Source organism: Triticum urartu, chromosome 6A (assembly GCF_056163025.1).
Source record: "Triticum urartu cultivar PI428250 chromosome 6A, HENAU_Tu73, whole genome shotgun sequence".
NCBI lineage: Eukaryota > Viridiplantae > Streptophyta > Magnoliopsida > Poales > Poaceae > Triticum > Triticum urartu.
In genome coordinates, this window is record NC_141878.1 from 165,411,598 (window position 1) to 165,426,881 (window position 15,284).

A 15,284-nucleotide genomic window follows, 5' to 3' on the forward strand; every position below is an offset into this window, starting at 1 on the left:
TTGATTGATAGTGTCATGTTTGGAAGATCAAATGTGACTGGGCTGTGTTTATACATCCAGTCTGCCCCTAATATCATATCATAGCCAGTGAGTTTAAGGACTTTGAAGCCAGAATAGAAAGATTTTCCCTGGATGTTGTAATTTTGCTGAGTGCAGGAAAAATCACTGAGTAGTGTGCCTCCATTTGCTGCAGTGACTTTAACTTGCTTAGCTGGTGTCAGTTCACAACCAGCTCTTAAAGCTATCAAAGGAGAGAGGAAAGTGGTAGTGCTTCAACTGTCAACAAGTGCTAAAGCCATGGTTGACCCAATTTGTACTTGCAATGTGAAAGTATGTTTCAGTTGTTCCTCTGGAGTGCCATTTGCAGCATGCATGGATATTTTCAGTTGCTATGAATCTGAGTTATCCTTCTCAGTGTCAGTTTGTTCCTCTTCAACATCTACAATGTATATAACATCAGGGTTCACTGCATTTTGTTCTTGTAGAGCTTGAATTTGGGCCTTTTGAGACATTTTGCACACTTGTTTACGACCAGGAAACAGGGTTCTCTACATTGTAGCAGATCCCTTTTTCTCTTGCTTGCTGGATGACAGTAGCTACAGGAACTACAGGAGTACTAGATGTTCTGTTACTTTCAGCAGTAACAGGTTTCATGTAGTTTGTTGTGTAGTTTTTGTAGTTGTTAGGTGTGGGGGGTGACTTCTCTATCCTTCTGGCAAGCCACATTGCTCTATGCATGTTGTCAGGCTGGTGACACTCCAGGTGACTCTGTATGTAGGGATTTAAACCTGAGATGAAACTATGCATGTAGTAGCTGTCTGGAACTGCATGGTTGTCTCTTCTCATGAGGTTCATGTTCTGCTCAAAAGTAACAATTACTGTGCCACAGTGCTGGTTTGAGTAAGGCTGTGAAAAGCTTTGACATTTTCACAAACAGAAGTGACTGCAAACCTTTCTGTCAGGTGGGAGCAAAACCTGTGCCAGGGCATGTTTGTTACTAGAAAACATATCCCTCTCCACCACTGTATTGCTTCTCCTTTCAAATATGACACTGCAATTTCAGTTCTTTGCTCAATAGGAGTTCTGAAAGCTTCAAAGAATTGTTCAATGTTCTGTATCCATGAGTCAGCATCAGTCCCCTCAAATTCAGCTATATTGAGTTTAGCTGCTTTCACACTTAAGATGTTCCTTCTCACATCTGTGTGAGTGTTTCTAGTTCTGGTTTCTTCTTGTCTTGGAATTCTTCAGGTATTTCTACAATTGCCAGTAGAGGTTGTACTAGCTGTCCCACTCTACTTTGTGGTGTACTGGTGTCAGGTCTACTAGCAGTGTGATTGGGATGCATATATGGTGCTTTTGGTGTACCATCCAAGTTTAGCTCTTTTCCTGTAGCTTTGTCCACTAGAACAGCAGAGCCTGCATTGTTTGCTGCTATGTTTAGTGATTGCAATTGTTTAGGCCTCCCCAGGGGAGTATTTGGTGGTGCCTTGTTGCTAGCTTGTGTTGAGAGAGGGTCTCCATCCTCCTCCTCCTCTTCCATCTTTTCTTCTTGTACCAATTTCTTCAGACTGGCTTGGATCTTCTTGAAGTTTCTGTCGATGCTAGCAAAATTCCTGTTGACTGTATCTGTGAAGTCATAAAATTCTTTCTTGACTTCCTCTCTGTTTTGGCGGGCCTTAATATCCAGTTGTAGAGATTTGAGCTCCAGAACGCCGGTGTCCAGGGATTCTTCTGGAGTTGCCATCAGTACAAGTAGGCGCCCGACACTAGGGTGGGTGAGGGGGAATTTTACTACCGGATCTCCGGCAACCGACCTCACTTACTCATTTGTTGCCGCCTCACTTGCTTGCCGCCGTTGACGAAGAAGTAGCTAGGATGGTGGATTGGGTGGGATTTTACTCTGCAGAAGTGTTCTACAGAAACCTCCGCCGCGACCTTCCCTGTTACCGAAGGATCTACCGCCGCCTTATCCTCCCTGCGTCACACCGCCGCCTCGTCGGAACCCAGATCCGATCTGGTCCGATTCGCCACCTCCAAGGATCTGAAAAACCTTGCTCTGATAACCAATTGACATGATCTAGCTATGGACTGTAGCGAATTGCAGGAAAACAGAGGAAAAATCACTCAATTTGGTGGAGAATTGCGAATTGATTTCAGGTGGGTCGAAGCCACAAAGCTAGGGTTCGCCAGCCGGAACACGGCGGCTCAAGGGGCCAAGCCCAGAATCATCCAGAATGCCCTCTCCACAAACCGGAGGAGGGTTTAAAAAGGACCCGAGCAGGTGAAAAGCGAGAAAGTGACAGTTTCAGCTACACAGAGCTGCAGTAACATTTAAAAGTAAGGTTACACTTCCCAGGGCCGTTCATCTAAAGATCTACGGTGGATGGAGGCTGACTTGAGCGCGAAGCGTTACGCCACCCAGCTGCCGTAGGATTGACGATCGACCGTGGAAGTGCGCCCGGACATGCCAACCAGTACTGTTGTGCTTCTAGCTGTTGTCGATAATCTCCTATCCTGACACGGTCCTGCCGTCCCAGTCTATGGCGATCTTAATTTTCGGCCTCCTGGCACATCCATGTGCTCAATGGATTGGAATCAAGGAAGAGAGAAATCAGAGTCAACAAGCAACCGATGGTGTCAGAGCTCTCAACCTCAAGGGTGGTGCTATTGTTAGTGTTCTGTAAGTCGTCCCGGCAAGAATCTTGCCGGGGTCTCGCAAGCCGTCCCGACAAGGATCTTGCTGGGGGTCCAGCTCGTCCTCTGTTCTCTGGTCTCTGGCTATACATAAAGCAGTTCAGTGCATTTGCTTGACCGATTAAATATTATATAGTTTTGCACCATTGTGTTATCTCGTACATTGCTGTTCTATATGATCAAAATGCTGCTGTTGGTGCTATATAATGCTGCTGTTTTGGTACCGAACGTGCTGCCGTTTTGGCGCTGAATGTGCTGTTGTTTTGGTCCTGATTTGCTGCTGAATGAGGAGTATGGCATGTGAAGAGGTAAGAGCATATATGTCTTTCTTTGAGTGTGTTAGTCTCAGCTAGCCACTGGTGGTATTTTGACATGGTAGAAACTGAAATAAGTGCTATTTTAGCACGTTCGTGTTACTAGTGTTATTTTGGCATGTTTGGTTTTCACTGATGGTAGTTTGGATATTCTCTCTTTCTTCTGCATCCGTTGGCGTCCTATCCATTGGCTCCATCTCGCCGCCCCCGACACTCCTGCAACCTGCTGCTCGCGCCGCCATTCCCACGTCAAGTTCGCCGCTTGCGCAGCTGCTTCGCCCAGAGGAGCGCCAGGCGGAGCACGCCCTCGCCACCGACGGGAGTAACGCCAGACTGGCATCGAGCCGAGGTGAGCCCCTTCTCTGTTCCGTGCCTTTGCATGGGTCTCTCCGTGGCGCTGACTATGCTGTGCCGCCGTTGGTGTGAGTCCTGCAGTGTAGTTTAGGAACAAGAACTAGTGTCTCAGATGAAAATAGGACATATGGTATAGTAACATGGAAGATTCATACGTCCTGCTTAGACATGGAACAGATATATGTTACTTATACGTGCATCTGTCTATTGCAGGTGAACTGAAGCTTCCACTGTCTCTTTCCCCTCCGAATGTGCCATGGATGCGTCCTCTTCATCTTCAGTTCTTCCATCCACGTCGGATCCGCCTGATCCGCCTGATCCGAGCAGCATTTCAAAAACATGTCATGTCAAGGAGATCAGTGATCGCGGCACGTTCATCATGTCTGGGGATATTCAAGGGCCTGCCCCTCTAATCTATTTTTGTAAGCAAATACATGGGTTTCAATTTTTGGTTCATCTATTTGGAATCTTAAGCTAACATACTTTCTTTGGACAGGCAATGTCCTTCTCCTCCAACATAAATTGCAATTTGAGTCTAGGGAAACGGAAATCCAGGAGGATGCTCTGTATGAAAAGCTTATGGAGATTGCATTAGATGGTTTTATCTTTCCAAAGCCGCTCATTAAGAAAACATTGATCGACTTGTCAAGTGAATATGAGCTCATACCTTTGTTCTCTGGGTTAGTTTATGTTTATAGTATTACCTCTGTTATTGGTTATGTATCTTTTCTGTTGATTGTTTCAATCTTATTTGAATGGATGTTATGCAGTGCTACTATATTTAAAGACATGGATGCTTTCGAGAATAGAGGCATTAAAGCTTTTCGTGTCAGGTTTTTGCACGGGTTAACATTTGACCCCGAGGTATTCTGCATGTGATGTGCATTCTTTTGTCTCTTTCCATACTCAGAATGATAAGTTGTTATGTTTGCTTGTCCTAGGATAAACAGCTGAAGGATCACATTGGTGTAAGGAAGTATGACTATCTTATCGACTCATTGGGAAAAAAGGAAAAAAGAAGCGCAGAGAGAAATACAGAACTTTCCACAGGCTGTTAGTATGCTAGTAGTTACTCATTAGTTTTTTTGATCCATGCATGCTGTGTCATAACGTTTTGCTTGATGTCTACAGGGAGATTGTTCAAGAATTTAGTGGACTTGGGTAACCCCTATAGGTAACTGTAGCGAGTAATCTTATGTGTGACATTTGTGGGGATCCATATTCAGTATGTCCAAACTGATTTTTCTGTTTGCTTGTTATTTTCAGTATTTCATCAATACGCGAAAGCATTCGGGACTTTGGTGTCTTCTACCGGAAAGGTTTATTTAGTACCATCACCAAAGTAACTACCAACTCGTCTCTGTTTATCTAGTAGTCTTCTAGTGCCTGCTCATATAACGTTTTTGTATTTCATATCTAGCATGATGAAGAGCTGTACGTGCTACATCCAGGTGCTAGTCACTTTGCCAACGATGTGGTATGGCAAAAGTTGACTGCGGTAAGTCATACACTGCTGTATGTTTTGTGTTTGATTGAAATGTTTTCTTATTGTCATTTTTTCTCTCTTATTAGTTAACTGATATGGAGAATGGATTGGCATCGGGCTTCTTCAATGGCCGCTTTGAATCATTTGATCTGCCAGGTTTCGTGGAACTTCCCATGGTATGTTCTGGTGGACCATTTGCTTTTATCACCATAACCTGCTATTAGACAATTTCATTTTTTCCATGCAGTCTGTTATACTATCATCACTAGAATCTGGGTCTTGCCTTATTGACATCGTCGGATTGTTGCACTTAGATTGCATTTTTGGACTGGTCTTGTATCTTATGGTTTATTCATTCATCAGGTGGTTGATAAAACCAAGCGTGCGCGGGCTGAAAATGAAGTAAGTTTCTGTAAGCACAATGGCATCCTATCATACCATCTTTTACCAAGATTCTGTGACATTTGTATTTTCCCCATATTACAGGGATTCATTGGAATAACTGAAAGACATAAAAACTTTGACCCTCTGAAAGCAGATACAGTCCAAGCTACTAGGAATAATGTAAAGGTAAGTTGTGGTTCCTAACATGTCCTATCCAAACGATGGCTTGATCAGTTTACATAGATGATGCCTGCCATTGGTAAAACTATCAATTATGAAATGCTTCACAGTACTACATTCTATGTGCGATTTTGTAATACACAACAATTTGTATTACTATTAGGCTTTCAGTTTCCTTTCTTTACCGCACTTTCATTGCTCCTTGGTTATAATTTGCTATATTAATTTATGTTCACAGAAAAACTCTCGTCTGGCTAAAAATTTTGCTGGGAAACTTCTTGGTCAGCAATTTCCAGTAGTCTTCTCAGAATATTTGAAGATTTATAGGTATTTTTGCTTAAATTTATACTCCCTAGTTCCATACCTGTGTTGAGAACTATGAAAAGTTTTGAGACTATTGTAAATTAGATTTTCCTGATGTCCTGCATTCTATGCACCTCAGAATTATTGTGGAAGCATCAGCATCTGTCACCATTGCAGAAGACCCTTTGAAGGATTTGAGGTATAGTTTATCTTTAGCTGCACCTAATTTTTAACTCTTTGCTAAATAGTTATTTCAATAATGAATTAACAGGTCCTTGAAAGGAGCTATTTTGGAGTTGCTGTAGACATATCTGAACAACGCCGAATCGCCTGAGGAACACGAGGAAAACTATATTGCCCCTTTGGTGGACATTGTACTTGAAGATTACTTTGCGAATGCACCAGATATAATGCCATGTGAATTTAGATACTTATCAGCGACGGTCATCAAAAAGTAAGTTCGTAGGTTACTATTTATCCTGGTGATTTATGGGTTAACAATTCTCTATAATTAGATCTGCATGTGTCGTTTTTGTTGAAGAACTCCATTGAACTCTATTATTCTTTTGCTGTCTGTTGTAGATGCAGAAATATACCTCGAACATTCAAGGTTGCTTTCGGCTATCCTCATAAGGTATAGAGCTATTTAATCGTATTTGTTTTAATACGTAGATGTTATGATTATGTACTTGAGAATGTTATCTTATTTGTTGTTCCGCTGTTATAGACGATAACAAATAATCTGGAGTATCATGATTATTGCTTCTCGTTATTGGTAAAAACATTGAGCCATAATTTTGAAGATCTAAACGAGCTTCCACGTGAGGTATATGCACATTAATTTTATCTTGTATATGTCTTGTACATTGTAACACCTGACCTTTATTATGTATTTTACTTGCTGATCGCTCTTCTTTTTCCAACAATGAAAGGCTGTTTTGGCGTTCATTAGTTGTGCATTTGAGCGGACAGATACTAATCTTGAGTCGGTATTGGAACTACTTGCAATTTTTGAGGTACATTTCATTTCATTCTTGTAATACTGAACTGTTATGCAGTTGTTAAATGCCTGTAATTTGAAATTTTATTTCATTCCACCTTACACGGCTTTGCTAAGTTAGTCTATGTTAAGTAGCAGTAACACATTTGAACTAGTTTTATTGGCCATCTTCCAATTTAAATACCTGCCAAAGGTATTGTTGTTTAGCTCTTCGTTTTCGTTTAAGATTGTCTTTTGGCTTTGATTCTAATTTGGTGTTTTTTTGGTGTTTATAGAATAACATCAGAAATGGTAAATTGGCTGGATCACTTCTTAATGAGTATGCTCCATTTGTTTTCTGTTACATCTTAAAGGCATATAGGTAATTTTCTTATAATTCGCCAAATTTTTTGTGTGGATTGAATGTGTGAAATTTTTTCAACAGTTCTGGAGAACATTATCCTGATGTAATTACTGCCTATATTGCTATTATCATTTGCAGGGCTGCCACTGCTGAAAAAGTGCATTCTCTAGAGTTAATTGGGTATACATTGTCTTCCCTACACTTCATTCTAGATCTTTCTGAATAATTATATTTGACCAAACACTCTTTTGGTAGAGGAATTTTCAAATTTGTGGAGGCATCTCTGGACAAGGCTGAAAATCTTGACACCTTTGAGGAATTGTATGTTGTCCCTCTCATGGATGATATACTGAAAGATTGTGTTGTTAATGCACCTAACAACACGGTTGAATTTCAGTCGTTATTGAGGACGATCGTAAACAAGTAAGTGTGTAGGTTACTTCTCGTCCTTACCAATTTACTGTTTAGCCATTTTGAACACAGATACATATGCATTTTATTTGCTGAAGATTATTATTTTTATTGTGTCATGTGTAGGTGCACAAAGACAGATAAAATATTTATGTCTATTTTAGATTGTCAGATTCAGGAGGTAAAGATGGTTTACTCAGATTTATTTTGTGTACCTCTATAGCTATTCTCGTATGTATGAAAATGAGTTCTGTGTTTTTGGTACCAGATGACATCCAAAGATCCGAAGTGTTGTCATCGTTTAATCATCTTATTTTATGCCGCTTCTAAGCATGGTTGCCAGTTTTTAACGTGACTTCCTGATAAGGTATGTGCTAGCATGGTAATCATTTTACAAATGCCTGCAAAATTGCAATAACACAACCTGCATATTTTCTTTATTTTCTTTTGCCTGATCATGGCTTTGTTTCAGGAAAGAAACTTCCTTATGGACTCCATTAGTTCGACAGTAAAGCATAATGACATGAACATTGTGGAGACTGGCTTACTTCTATTAGAGAAAATACTGAGCGCTTTTCAGGTATATTATCTGAAAATCAATTTTCAGTACGACGAAGTTACACTAAAGCTCATGCTGTGTTTTGTATTCTCACAGGCTCCCAAGTTTGAATGTTTTTACAAAGTACATTTCTTCACAATCGAGAAAGATGTATTGGAAGTACTCATGATCTCATGTCATGGTTCTAATTTGGAACATCTTGCGTTGGAACTGTTACAAAATTTGTTTACATTGGTACGTGGAACTTTTGTATTCTCTTATGCGATGTTTGTGCGCATTGATTTATTTTTTCTGCCCACCAGGTGGATAAGTTATCTCAGCCTCTCTGGGATTCCGAAACAACTCCCGTCCATTATAACCCGGTGTTTGTTATGGAGCACACTACAAAGTTTTTTGTATCAGCATGCAAGGAGATGGCTTCGAAAGAGGTATGATAGTCCACGCTTAATTCAAATATTAGGACCCAAGGACCTGAGGTTCATGTTTCTGCAGGTAAGGAAGTTAGTAGATAAAGTCTTCGACGCAAAAAATGACACTACCCTCTTCAAGCAGAATACCAGGGAACTTATTTCTGCATTGAAGCAGCCACCAGAATCGGTATCTCCCCACCTCCAGCTCCCCCCCCCCCCCCCCCCCCACCCCCACCCACACACCATATTGTTAAATCTTACTACTTTGAGATTATGATCTATGGTGCTAATGTTTACCTCACACATACAATAATGGCATCTACTTCTAAGTGAGTATTGAATATCATTTCTTTTTTCAGGTACTTGACTTAAATACGGTGCCTAGCTTGAATGAAAAGGAGTGCTCGTCTTCTGGCCTTTATGCAGCTCGGGCTTCTTTTATAAAAACTTTCAAAGAGCAATTTAAGGCCTTCCTTGAAGAGTAAGATTCCAAATTCGAATAGTCTGTTTTTGTGGTATCATGTGTACCTTCTGATGATTCTGGATTTATTTGTAGCTTTATTGAATCTGGTGACCACTCTGCTCACTACAAGGGAGTGGTGTATGGTATGTATGGGACTGGTAGTACTGACATGAAAATAAGCCTGGAGCATATCAAAATTTATCGTTCTGGACTTGCTCGGGATTTAACTCGTAGCTTTGACAGGTACAGATTTTCTAATAATAATAAACATATAGTCATAGTGTTGATAGTAAGTAATTGTTTTCAAAACCTTTTTACCTGCAGTGTCCAATCTGCAATTATCGAAGCAGCATCAGAATATGCTTTTGGTATCATACAAGAATTGGATTCAAAACTCAGAATGAGTGAGTCAGTTCCTCCTGTGCATCCATTATTACGTGGTGCTTCTGCAAGGGTATCTATAGTCGATATGCCACGAAGGTATATTTGTTTACTGCCTGGTAGTTCTGTGTTTTTTACCCAAACTATTACCTTACTATCTTTTACTGTTATGTTTGTAGGATGATAACATTTTTAGAGTTTATAGCATCACCTGGTAATGAAATAGTGACAAGACAGACAATTTTTGGTGGTCCGAACTCAATTGCCATTGAGAATCAAACGGATGTGGGTACCAGAGCAATATTTGGTTATTTAGATCACTTAACTTCAGTCCATGTGCAAGGTTATAGCTGGGATGGGAAGTTCACCCAGGAGAACTTTATGGTCTCAGACGATGAAAAGTTTGAAATTTGCAAGTCCAAATGTGGTAGCTGCTCACAGCAAAATAAAATGAATGACTACACCCAGTTTGAAAAGGAGTTTCTTACTCTTTATGGCGAAGCTTCTTTTATCCCAGTGTTGGCACTTCCTATGAAACACCCTTTAGAAAAGTTTCCATCTACCGATGCAGAAAGACTTCGTGTGGAGTATGTGACTCATCCTGGTGGCAGGCCTCCTGTGATTAGGACTGCATTATTGTTGGATCTTTATAGAGCGTGGAAGTTCTTACGTTCACAAGGCAAGAAATCTTTGAAATCGGTGTTTGATATCATCTGTGATTGGCGGAAGAAGGTGAAGGCAAATTCTTTATTAAAGAAGATTTATGACTATGTGAAAGTTGATCCAACTCTTCTAGCCATTTTGCGTGATCTGCCAGAGATTGCTATTAAAAAACTTTCTCCAGGGTTTGGATTGATTGAAGGCGAGCATAATCATGGTGATGACATATATGACGATACACTCTTATTGTTTATCATTTTTGTCCGACATGCCATTATACATGTTGCTGATCTGGCTTGTTGGACCTTAGATACAACCAAGAGCATGTACTATGCGTAGCCTCAAACCTAGTGCCCCAGATGCCAGCTAGGTTCGAATGCCACGTTGGCCAAAAAAGTATAGCATGCATGTGCCAGGTCAAGCCTGCAGAAGAGGCAGGTTCCTCACCGAAAAAGTTGAAAAAAAGTTAAGCCGAGTGAGGAAATGCGAGAAGAGAGAGAATATGAGTATGGTCCATCTAATGGTAGCCTCATATCTCTCCATTAGGGACAGAGAAATCAAACTAGTAGCCTCAGCCTTTTCTCCTAGGTGGATGACATGGGGCAGCGGCATGGTGCTGCTCCCGTAAATCATGCCCTAAAGACTGCTGATTGGGATCATATTCTGAAATCTGCCTGGAAGAGGATGTAAGGGAAAGAGAATTGAAATATGCTGGGGCATTGATTAGTAGGTTGTATTGTGCTATAGAAAAATTAGTAAGACTTTCTTAATATTAGCCAGTTCTTAGGGAAGGTAGGCACGCTCCCTAGACACAATTGTACTTTCGAAGTATATTGGTAATCAAGGGTATTGTCTGGGGAAAGCATAGATAAGGTTCTGGACTTTTGGAATCTATAGTTAATCTTTAGTTCTGCAGTTCCACTTGATGCCTTCCATTTGATCCTGATCCTTTAGTATCTGAACTCCAGAGTATGAACTTCGGAGCATTAAGGCACCTTTTGATCCCAGTTTCTCGTTGGTACTCAATTTGTGTGTGCTTTTATTAGTAGAGATTGTGGATCATGCCAGCTGTGATTGTTTAATTACCATTACATTAAACATATAATATGACATAACGGTGTTCAATGTTAAGCATATCGTGTGCTGTATCTGCTGTTATACAGCACAACTATACTGATGTACATTTTTCTAAATACGTACCTCGGCACTAGTTGATCATATTCTAATTGCTGTATCTGCTGTTATACAACACAACTATACTTATGTACTAACTTCTGGCAGTTGAGGGGACTAGCTAACATTTGAGATTATATGCTGCATGTTTTATTAACTGCTACATTTTTCTATAATAACATGCTGTGATCAATGTTACACATCTGCCTTGTGAATTATGGCATGGGAAACTGAAAATTCACTTCCAACTTCACTAGCTTTGAGCTTGTTTCCTTGTTTGTGATGTTTCTGTTGGCTTGAATTAAAAGATTCATTGACATGTATCCTGACAAGGTTCTGGGTTATCAATTGAGCTAATACATACTCGTGTTATTTATGCAGATAGTTGATTGGGTCCCTGCATTGATGTCCTATTGGATCCATGTGAGCATAGATTTAAATGTCTCCATTTATCCTGTATGATCATAGAGTAATTTGCGTGCCTGTTTGTTATTTTCTTAGGAGCAAACAAAATGACTGTCAAATATAGTTGCATTTTAACCTGTCATCCTTGTCTCATTTATTTGCACACGACACGAAATGTATCTTTTGTGCAAAAGTTTGCAAGGACACACATCATTTGCACATGAAACAAAATGCATCTTTTGCGCAAAAGTTTGGAAGGACACACATCTTAATATTTTGTTCTTTCAGATGTACTTTTTGTTGTGGTTAAGGTTGTTCCTGAGCTCAGGGATATCCTATGTAAATAACAAACCGGATGTCCTATCTCTACTTCGCTCAAGACCCTAGCTAAGGGAGAACTCTGCAAGTTAAATGTAAGTTCCTAAGTAAGGAGAACAAAAATACGCCGTCTGGGAGCTTTACAAGGACTCACTAGAAAAACACTTAAATCCGGAAATTATCTTTAAAAAAATCAATTCTGGGAAAAGGAGCAATTTTAATTTCATCTACAAGAAAAACAGAAATTGCGTTTTCATTATGGTCTGACAGAACGACAATCAATTAAATATGGGGATCGTACATCACTAGAAAGTATGGGATACAATTCGCTAATTGGGCCAGCTATGAACTACTGGTCCTTCCATGTGGTTACTAGCCCACATAACATTTTGTCTATGGCCCACATGGTCATTTCATGCTCAAGGCTCTGGAAAATCCCAGGTTGAAGAACCCGGTGGCCCCAGCCTTTGATACTATCTCTAAAGAATCCTAACATTGCTCTCAAGGATCTCCACCTCCATTATGTGTATTTTGAAGAAGTAAACTTTCGAAGCAGGAATTTGCATTCTGACTTCAACCACTAAAAATCTTGTTTGCCATACATTTTGTTGAAAATAGGTCCTTGTGTTTTTGTTCAGCCTCTAACTCTGTCTTTTTGTTTGACAGCATGTCAAGATTGTAACTGTTGATTGTTGGCTGGGTGCTACCACGGGTTTCTGCTGAGGACATTGGCCGGGTGCTCTTGTGCTTCTTGGATACTAAATTATCTGTTGCTGATAAGATACGCCGGCTACTTGGACTTTGAGAACCAAGTAGTTGCCTCAGTGATATTTTAGATATGCTTATTCGGTTTTGCAACCGAGAGGACGGTGACGATTGTGTCTTGCTGCAGTGTTACTGTTGGAGGGGAGTCTTCTGAACAACATTGAGGAAACTTCCTATATTTTCTGAAGAAAAGATAGATGTGTCTGCTAGACTGACGATGAATCCCTGGCTAACCCAGATCTAACTCGACACTAGATTAGTGCTTGTGACCGAATTGCTGATGCTTGGCTCGCTAGTTGTATCACTGGTAAGCAGAGTATAATTGTTTCAGTCAACATGGAAAATGGGCTCTAGAATCTTCTTTTATTAAGACAACATTTTGGCACCTAAATTATGCTTTCATCGCCTCTCTTTTCTGTGTGGCACATGTCTGTTATTTGCATTAAGATACTACCAAAGCGACATGTGTAAAATCTATACGCGTAAAAAAAAAATAGGTAGGAAACATATTTGACGTATCAAATGTCGTTATGCTGTCATCTGATGCAGTCGAAATATTTGACTCATCAAAAGGTTAGTAAGCTTCTCCTACCCATATCTTCATCATTTCCAACTTAACGCACACACACTTAAGTCAGAGTTTCACCAGAATAATTCATCCAAGTTTCTGCCAAATCTGTCAGGTTGCAAAGCAAGTGGGTTATGGCTTCATCCTATGATGAAGATCATCAAACACAGTAACAGTCACGGTAAGGCACCCCCTTGCTGCATCCGCATGGCACTTGGAGCAGTTGCTCGGTGGAGGAGAAAACGCATGGGTTGGGCCTCCTTTTCATTTCTCACACGCGAGCCCCTCTCTCGTTTGGCTTCACATTCCCAGCTAGGGTTGCTGCCGACGCCACTGCCGCCCCATCGCTCCTCTGGCGCTGGCCATACTCCCTCGTAACAAGGTGCGGTGCTGCTTATCCACACGGCAGCGTCTGCAAGGCGGTGGCAAGAGCGAGAAGGTGGGCGGCGCTACGAGCTCTCGTCCCGTGGAAGCCACAAGGGGACGAGGTCGATGCGGTCGTCGGCGCGTCCTTCGCTCCGGGAGGCCATGAGTGAGCGGAAGGAGGTGTCGCCGGCTGCGTGCCCGACCTCGCCCCAAATACCAGCGAGGCCAACCTCCCCTTACCGAAAAAGGCTTTCGCCCCGTTTTATAGATAAACCCAACAGCCAGAGCCACACAAGATAAACCCAACAGCGAGAGCACACAGGATACAAATGTTCACACAACACACACACACATACACACACAAACATTAAAGTATGACAACAAGTACTGGGGTTCTGCTGAGGGCACAACTCAACAAGCCCCCCCAAAAAAGAACACAAAGAGGGGGAGCTCATCATAGCTCCTAATCCGGCTCGGGGGGCGGTGAAGGTAGCGGCGGCGATAAGCGGAATGCCATTGAGCGGAGGTCGGCGATGAAGGCAAAGATGGCATCACAATCCCGGGGGCGGCTAAGCGGCCGCCAAAGCTGCAAGTAACCAGACAGTTTGAAGAGAGCGTCAGTAGCACGTCGGAGCGGAATGCGCTGAATCACAAGTCTATTGCGGATCGTCTAGAGTCTAGGCGAGGACCCCAATCTCCAACCACCTAATGTGGCGAGTGCGCAGGGGGAGGCCTGAAGTTCAGCGAACAGGTCGGGGAAATTGGTGTGGCACCAATGGCCGCCAACCACCTCTCTAAAGCTGCTCCAAATAAATCGGGTGGACACACAGGAGAAAAAAAATGTGATTTGAGTCTTCGGGAATGCCACAGAGCGGGCAAAGTCCGTTACCCGGACCATTGCGCTTACGGACCTCCATGTCGGACGGGGTCTGGCCGCGGATTCATTGCCACTTGAAGATCCTAATCTTCAGAGGTAGGCGAATGGACCACACCGCCATAAGAGGAAGGGGCGCGATGGAGGGGGCAACGCCTGGTAAAGGGACTTGGTGGAGAAGCGGCCCGACGGCTCCAGGCGCTATCGAACACGGTTAGATACGGCGTCTACATCAGGCTCGTGGAGGGCAATGCAATCAAGCAAGTCGTGCCAGGCTACAGAATCCGGAGGCTCGAATGGCCTCCGGAAAGCGATGCACCCTAAGTCAATAAGGGCACTCTCGACGGAAATCCGAGGGTCAACGGCGATGGAGAAGAGGTCGGGGAAGCGAGCGACGAAGGGGATCTCTCCGGCCCACTGATCAAACCAGAACAGAGTCGCAGCCCCGGAGCCGATCGAGATGGAGGTCCCCATGCGAAGAACCGGGAGCAGCTGGATGACAAACTGCCAAAAGGCAAGCGGTTGCCCACACAGGTATTTGTTCCGGATGATGTTAAGCCAGAGACCACCTTGCCCTTGCGTGATACACCAGAGCCAACGAGATAGAAGAGCAATGCTCATACGCTTAGAGCAAATGATCCCGAGCCCCCCTTGCTCACGCGGATTGCAAATGTCCGGTCAACTGACCATCTCGTATTTCTGTTTATTGTTGTCCCCAGCCCAGAAGAATCGCGCCTGGACTTTAGCGATCTCATGATGCAAAGTCTCGTGCAGGCTGTACAAGCTCATGAGAAATAGGAGAATGCTCGATAGAGAAGAGTTGATGAGAATCGTCTGGGCTGCCTTAGACCGCCACCGCCCCTGCCAAGGCTC

General features: G+C 42.4%; 2 protein-coding genes across 5 annotated transcripts; both read left to right on the top strand.

Moving 5' to 3' along the window:
- Window positions 1-3,156: 3,156 nt before the first annotated feature.
- Window positions 3,157-6,169, top strand: LOC125512157 (uncharacterized). The gene is made up of 14 exons (XM_048677236.2): window positions 3,157-3,357; window positions 3,576-3,784; window positions 3,859-4,042; window positions 4,133-4,226; window positions 4,304-4,415; window positions 4,494-4,536; window positions 4,629-4,704; window positions 4,783-4,860; window positions 4,935-5,024; window positions 5,212-5,250; window positions 5,335-5,418; window positions 5,651-5,739; window positions 5,855-5,914; window positions 5,987-6,169. The coding sequence occupies exons 2-14, from the start codon at window positions 3,619-3,621 to the stop codon at window positions 6,018-6,020; spliced, it is 1,149 nt and encodes a 382-aa protein (XP_048533193.1). The 5' UTR covers window positions 3,157-3,357; window positions 3,576-3,618; the 3' UTR covers window positions 6,021-6,169.
- Window positions 6,170-7,945: 1,776 nt separating this feature from the next.
- On the top strand, window positions 7,946-12,994 carry LOC125512156 (uncharacterized). 4 transcript variants are annotated; one of them, XM_087527253.1, is made up of 11 exons: window positions 7,946-8,049; window positions 8,125-8,262; window positions 8,331-8,456; window positions 8,521-8,625; window positions 8,798-8,919; window positions 8,995-9,144; window positions 9,226-9,381; window positions 9,462-10,014; window positions 11,497-11,538; window positions 11,809-11,933; window positions 12,505-12,994. In XM_087527253.1, exons 1-10 carry the CDS (start codon window positions 7,957-7,959, stop codon window positions 11,905-11,907), a joined length of 1,584 nt encoding a protein of 527 aa, XP_087383379.1. In that variant the 5' UTR covers window positions 7,946-7,956; the 3' UTR covers window positions 11,908-11,933; window positions 12,505-12,994. The 4 variants fall into 4 exon arrangements, with proteins under 4 accessions (XP_087383379.1, XP_048533190.1, XP_048533191.1 ...); XM_048677233.2 differs by lacking the exon at window positions 11,809-11,933 and having other exon boundaries at window positions 9,462-10,159; XM_048677234.2 differs by lacking the exon at window positions 11,809-11,933.
- Window positions 12,995-15,284: the final 2,290 nt, after the last annotated feature.

Coding starts and splice junctions, on each gene's coding strand:
- LOC125512157 (XM_048677236.2), top strand. CDS start 3,619: ATGGATGCGTCCTCTTCATCTTCAGTTCTTCCATCCACGTCGGATCCG. Junction 4,537..4,628: donor GACTTGGGTAACCCCTATAG/GTAACTGTAGCG, acceptor TGTTATTTTCAG/TATTTCATCAATACGCGAAA. Junction 4,861..4,934: donor TATGGCAAAAGTTGACTGCG/GTAAGTCATACA, acceptor CTCTCTTATTAG/TTAACTGATATGGAGAATGG.
- LOC125512156 (XM_048677232.2), top strand. CDS start 7,957: ATGGACTCCATTAGTTCGACAGTAAAGCATAATGACATGAACATTGTG. Junction 8,050..8,124: donor AAATACTGAGCGCTTTTCAG/GTATATTATCTG, acceptor GTATTCTCACAG/GCTCCCAAGTTTGAATGTTT. Junction 8,263..8,330: donor TACAAAATTTGTTTACATTG/GTACGTGGAACT, acceptor TCTGCCCACCAG/GTGGATAAGTTATCTCAGCC.